The 6,884-nt window shown below is 44.6% G+C and overlaps 1 protein-coding gene across 6 annotated transcripts in view; it reads left to right on the top strand.

Annotated features, from left to right (window-relative positions):
- LOC111266886 (serine/threonine-protein phosphatase 2B catalytic subunit 2) overlaps positions 1-6,884 on the top strand; it is a 74,230-nt gene that overhangs the window by 13,262 nt on the left and 54,084 nt on the right. For 4 of the 6 annotated variants that reach the window (XM_022844736.2, XM_022844735.2, XM_022844734.2 and 1 more), the window contains exon 1: positions 5,073-5,187. The exons of the other annotated variants lie outside the window; for them this stretch is intronic. In XM_022844736.2, the coding sequence (XP_022700471.1) occupies positions 5,073-5,187 (115 nt within the window). Of the gene's footprint in view, positions 1-5,072; positions 5,188-6,884 lie in introns of those variants that run through there. 6 annotated transcript variants of the gene reach the window in all.

The following is a 6,884-nucleotide window of genomic DNA, read 5'->3' as shown; positions in this document are numbered from 1 at the left end:
ATTGCAGTTGTTCCCGTTACGAGCTTCTTGCGACGGCTTTATGAGCTATAATAAACGACCGTGCATTCAGAAGCGTTCTTATCACCAACGAAAACAAACACCGCTATTATTTATCGGCCGCAGCCAATGATAATGATAAAAATAATAATGGGACGATATTAATTGGTGTGGTGATTCAATTTAGACGGCCAGTATATTTCCTCTGTCTCTTTACAATATTTAGCCACAGTGAGCAAGTACGGACAACTAATCCGTTGATCGTCACAAGTATCAGCTAAAACAAAGAGATGACTGTCAGTACTGCCAACGTCGTCATTACCTTCCACTCTATTATGTAAACTGTTGCTGTTGTAACCGTTACTGGCGAAGTCGCGAATCCGCTAGTGCCCGCGAAATTTGAATTAAGAGTGTACTGCCGAGTATTTATTGGTGAAGTCTGCGTCTATCTTTGGACGTCTGTGCTCAGTAGTACGGAACGAAAACAACAACAGTGTTCCGCGAACTACAACGAGCGAGCGACTGGGTACGAAACGGTAAGGGCGCTGACTATCCCCACTATCGTCGCTGCAGTTTTCACTATAACCCGTTGCAGCAGCAACAGCAGAGCGGGAATTGCTTCTGGCATTATCTTCAATACCGCTGGTACCGTGCAACGTTTCACGTGTACGTCGTGGAGCTGTCCCTCTGTAGATTGTACCTCAATCACGCTAGCCACTTTAGCAGTAGAGGTAAGACGAAACAGCAGCAGCAACTGGGGCCTGCTGCAGGTGTCCTGCGGCGATATTCGTTTGCGTCAGGTTATTATAGCTCTAAAGATGGTGGTAACAGGTAAAATATTTTCTAGTAGCTGGAGGTAGCGACAACGAGCTAGACCACACAGCCTGTCGGCCGATAGGCATAACCAGCAGCAGCGTCTCAATTTAGTGAGCCAATCGCGCTTTCGGTGGGAGTGAGCTGAAATGATAACGGCGCTGACCGTGGCAGACCCGCTGAAAACTCCACTCCGAATTATACTACGGCAAAAGGCAGTAAGAACAGCAACAATACTATCGCCACAGCAATAACAGCCTCTGCCGAAACAACAATTAACAATAAGTGATTTTTCTTCGCCCCGTCGTGGTTCAACCGAAAAACCTTCTACAAGACACTTCTAGTATTACCTACACTAGAATATCTGATAGGCCTGTCTGCATCTGGACTTCGTCAATTTATTCTGCTACCGGGCAATTCTATATAGTGCCGTGGATACAACCGAAATAGGGTAACAAAGAAATACCAGTGTTCAGTAGTTTTCGAAATACTTTACTAGTCAATTCATCAAAAAACGCGCAAGCATATGGACAATGAAAGAACAGATCAAACGAGATGCCAACGTATATAGTCGATAATACAAACAGGTAGAACAGCGATACACTGCGCACTGGTGAGTCCTACTAACGAAAGACAAACGGCTTACGGTTCGCATGGAAGGTAGTGTCCATACGACAGAAACAACAATCAGCAACAGAAAATATATGCAGCAACTAGCCGACGATCTCCACAAAAATCTCACCTAACCTGTTGTCTCCTAAGAAGGCTAGAAACAGTAGCAGCAGCAGTGGAAGAAAGAACAACTCTAAAATTACCGCTAATGATAATAATTTTCCAAAAGGGAAACATTGTCACATCAATAGCTTAGCTAGCAATAATATTAGCAGCTGACGTTCGGAAGAGGACAGAGCTAAGGGCCTCTGCGCTTGTTCGCATCACACATCAGTCCACTGATCAATTCCGTTTTTTCGAAAAATTAGACACCCAATAACAGCGGTATACGTCAACTCAGCTGTCGCTTCTGTTGCCGCCCCCGTCGCTGGGGTGTCTACTCGAATGTCCTTCTCGCCGATAGTGCGCGTGTCGATTTATGAGACTGTCCGTTCGTCATTTACTACAATTCCTATATGTACCTAAATTGGTCAGACGACTGTCTGTCAATGTATTCTGGATGTCTGTGTGCTCGCGCGCGTTTTGTTCGTTTGTCGCTCAGCGGTATCTCAATATTCACACTGCTTTAGACGGTCACCTATAATAATAGCCACTCTGTGTTGTAGCAAATTACAATCAAAACAACAACAGTAGCAGTAGTGCAACTAACAAGAGAAAGACGAACACGCACAGAAAAATAGTGACATTTCGATCCAGCAATTGCGGGTCCACTTTGGACAGGGCGGAAAGTGCAGAACATCAATCGCCGTCGTGTTCCTGCTGTTGAGGGGATCGAGGCGCTACAAGAAGCGAGACACCAGAGCGGCCAAAGGAAGAAGTACTACCGCCACTAATTCCAGCGGTATTGATTCAAATATATTTTAAAAATAGAAAAGAAGCTTGTCATCTTTATATCCCGATCTTCGTATCCCGTTGTATCAGTTGCCTCACCGACTTTATTGTTCCGCCGCATAGCTTCGCAGCTGTAAGAAGGATGTTGACGATTCTTCAACTTAAATTTTGAGCCCTTCCTGCTTGATCCAGCTACTAAATCCTAATTCATAAAGGAAAAAGCTTATTACAGGCGAAAAGAACGAAAATGACAACCAGTAAACATAAAGCATGCGTGATTCTGTAAGGAAGTAACCGCACAATCGGGCGACAACCGTGGGCAACAACAACAACAACAACAACAACAACAACAGCAACGTAATAGAGATGCGGAATTGCATTGCGCTATAATAGTACCGATCGTATGCGCAATTACTAGTAATCTAGCTACAACCAATAACCAGTACCGACCAGCAAATCCCGCGATTGTTTATCAATGCCAGCCGGCCAATTGTGGCCTGCGTCTACTATGACTGTATGAAAGCGGCTGTAACAAGAAACAACGACAGCGGTACTACTAATATTACTGTTAGCAGCAGTTCGTAGAGGAGCAACTGTACCGACGAATTATACACAGTTCTCATCATTATTGTTACTAGCAGCGGGAAACACCTCAGTGGCGGCAGCTGTGACCGTTTTGAGCGCGGCCGCGCCATCACTGCTTTAAGGTATTGCAGAATCTGACGGTTAGCAAGTGCTTGTCTCAGAGACCACCAGCTTTCGGCTATCGTCGAAGAGTTTGTCAAGGAATTCAGTCTAATTACTGGCCGCTGCTGGCCGCTGACCAAAAGCGGTCGGCGTACGAGTCAGCGACGCGCACCCTCGGCAGGAGAACGTTGGTGCCAAAGACAGGAAAGCAGTCGAAGGCACGTCTGAGAGCCGGCACCAGCGAGACAGACCTTTGCCGTGAGACAACCATAAAGAAAGATAAAAATGGCAAAATAGCTCAAGAAAGAGAAGACGATTGTGAGAGAAAGTGTTTTCCTGTCTCTCTTGTTCCAGTCGCAAAGAAAAGAGCCAACGACGGGTGGCCTCCACGGGAAAACAGTACGTGAGCGCCTGTATATCTATTTGGGCGTGCGTGTCCTGCTACTTCTAAGAGTCTCGTTCTTGAGCTTCTCGAACAAAAGTGCGGGTAGATAAAGATACACGGCCCGTACTGACAGTAACCTTTCCTTTTTCACCATGCATTTGGCTAGTTACTTAGCTATCAAGCTAGTAAACAAAAAAGAAAGACGAGCCACTGAGCACCGCTGAGGCCGCTGTCAACACCAACAGCGCTGGTTGCCGCAGCAGTAATCTTCATCCAGCAGTGTCTCCACACTGCTGCGCTAGTGAGCGAGCGGGTAAGTGAGTCTGCCGTCTCGGAGGCAGCAGCAGCAACTGCGGCATCACTAGCGTCGTCGTCTTTGCGGCCTGCAATGGGCCTGCAGTAGACAACGACGACGACTAGTCGAGCCCCCATAGCGTGGTCGTGCAGTGGTTAGTGGCGCTGGTTCTCGTTGTTGGTGCGCGATCGAGCAACAAACAGGCAGCTGACGGACGACGACGACGGCAGTTTCAGCAACGGTACTGGTGCTGACGGCGGCAGCGGTAGTGCCGCCTGTAGCAGCCGAAAAAGCAGCCCCGAAGTTGGCAAGTGGCTGCCACAGCAGCCAACTGAGAAAGAAATAAAGCAGCCGTTAGCAGCCGTCGGTGAATCTGTCTCCACCGAGTACTGTCGTCTCCAGTGACTGAGCGAACAGCAACAGCCGAGTGGCGGCCTGACGGCGGCGGCGGCGGCGGCGGCGGCGGTGGTGGTGGAAAGACGCTAGACAGACAGGCAGGCAAGCTGGACGCTGGTCTAAAGAGCGTCGTCGTCGTGTTATTGTTGTTGTTGTTGTTGTTATAGAGCCGTACACGCTCGCCGACGCTGGTCGTTGTCATTCGTTGCTTTGGACGATAGGAACAAGTAGCAGTAGACTGGTGTTGCTGGAGATTGTTGTTATGCTGCTGATGTTAGTGGAACTACCGTCGCTCTGTGGGTGTGTTGTGTACGCGCGTGTCTCTTTGTGTAAAAGAGTAAAGGCAGAATCAGCAGGGATCTTGAAGACCGAACTACCATCACCGCTAGTAGGTTGTTGTTGTATAATAAAATATAACGGAAAAGGTGTAAACGAAGAAACAAATCCCCAACTGAAAAGCTATTGAAGAAATAACAATTACACTGTATTGATGATAGTTATTATAACTAACTCCAAATCTCGACTACGAAAGCATCGACCAGAACAGAAGGAAGAGATATCTGAAACTAACATTGTATCATTACATCTAGATTAATAATAATAATATTGAAAGTGACTGCGTTCTTCAGTTGTGTTCAGTTCACCCGACGACGATCCAACGTGTGTCCAACTAATTACAGACGCAAGAAAACGAAGAAGAATCTAAAATCTAGTCGAAACAGTGGATACTCCAATTAGTGGAGATTGTTAATAGTCATAACAAATAGTAAAGTAATTAACTAGCCACGGTGTGAAGTAAAGGCCGTATCAGTTGATGGTCGAGCCGCCCGGGACTGTGAGTGTTCTACTTCAAACAACCGTTACACGGTCACCATCTTATAAAGAGTTACAGTAGCAGCAGCAGTATAGTGTATCCATTCCTCGACAGTTTATTGTGACCTTCTATTAACAGCTGACGCCAGATTGAAAAATACCATTATAACACCGTAAAGAAACATGTCAAGTAACGCCACCTCCAACTCCGGGGGCTCATCGACCCCCTCTTGCTCGACCGCACAGGCTTCTAGCAGCAAACAGACCTCAACCAATACCACCGAACGGGTCGTCAAAAGTGAGTTGATCAACTGTATATAAATCAAAGCACAGAAAATAGCGTTTGCTTTTGCGTCAGTAGCGAATACCTTGCGAACTCTTCTGGATTCTACCGACTATTAAATTCGTAGCGAACACTAAGTCGTATACGATCTTTATACACTCACACACGAGCCAACTTGCGGTGAGACATTGTTTTGATTATTTGTGGCTCAAATTCGGCGTACATATAACAAGATAATAGTAACTATGAAAATGCTAATTGCATTGGAAATTACCACTGTCTTTATGCTTATAAATCGCCAATGACAGTATTTTGTGCTAGAAATACTTCTTGTAAACTTTCTGACCGGTGAGAAATGTTATTAGCAATTTCTAAAATAAGTGCGAAAGTATGGCTGTGTTAGATTCGTGCAAACATCCATAATTAACTGTTAACCAATGTTACTGGGTTTCATTAAAAACCTGGTTTATCGGTCTCGTCGGTCATTAAAGTCTCTACTGTTCATTTATTGCGTCCGCTGACGACAATAAGAGAAGGAGAATCATTCGTATTTTGCTTGCTTATTGAGATATTGTTCTTGTAGCTGCTGCAGAAAAGACAGAAACACAACTGATTATGACGACGGCAATGTTAACATTTTTCAATTTTCTTGAAGAAATGGCCTATTAAGGAGCAACACTTGACCTACGACCGACAATATTCTACTTAATTTCAAACTATGTACCATTAGATGAATCCACTTCGTAACGCACGGTCACGACCCTCGAATCAAGGCTCGCTCTATGGAACGAACGTGGACATTCTGTTCCTGGACATTCTGTGTGGTGGTCAGCATCGGCCACAAATCTAGTCACAAGCTGATGGTTTTTTTTTACATACGAATATATATGGCTCATGTTGTAAATAATTAACGGCCGAAGTCAGGCGTTTTCCCTTCCTGTTCCATTTCGATTTCGTCAACTTGAAAGTCACAATAAGCCTTCAATGAACAGTGATGGTCTGGATAGTGGCGCTGTGGTAGTGTCGAAGAATATTGTCTTGTTGCAAGTGTTGAAGAATATCTATCTCCGATGTTCCCTACGTTCGAAATTCTTCCTGGATAATGTGACGAATCATTCGGTGGCAGTTTCTTAATTTCTCATATATTGGCTAACACTGCATAGTATTATGCTCATTGTATTGTTTTTTTTTTGGTAACATGCTTGCCGTAAACTTATTAGTCATTAATATAGTCATACTTACCGGAATGCGCATAAAATACTTAGAATTCGTTGTATTATATGCACACACACTGTGCACATAAGTTCTGCGCAATGCTACAATACCCCATGTATCGAAATACTTTAGTGTCTCTGCGAATGATTTAGAAAGTCCCTTGGCTTGCTTTGGCATTGATCGCGCGATCCCCGTCTCGACATTTTAAACTACCGCTGGCCTAAACATAAGCGGTGAAGTCTCTCTAGGCACAAGTTGCAGTCCTTCATTTAACACGACTGCATTTGATACGAAAAATGGATTACTCTATATTAGAAGAAGCCCGTATACATCAATATGTAGATCATGATAATCTGGCGAATACACCGCGGCGAAGTTATTGTGATTCGACATTTGTTTCATGAAGAGTAACGTGTTAATTTTATTTAAGAATAGTTATGCTTGAAGACATATAATAGAAAATACGAAGTCACTTAATAAACGCTAATAAACACTCA

The sequence above is a fragment of the Varroa jacobsoni genome, unplaced genomic scaffold (genome assembly GCF_002532875.2).
Source record: "Varroa jacobsoni isolate VJ856 unplaced genomic scaffold, vjacob_1.0 scaffold_1124, whole genome shotgun sequence".
In the NCBI taxonomy this organism is placed as follows: Eukaryota; Metazoa; Arthropoda; class Arachnida; order Mesostigmata; family Varroidae; genus Varroa; species Varroa jacobsoni.
Note: the sequence above shows the minus strand (reverse complement) of the source record. Positions and strands in the feature narration are given on the sequence as shown.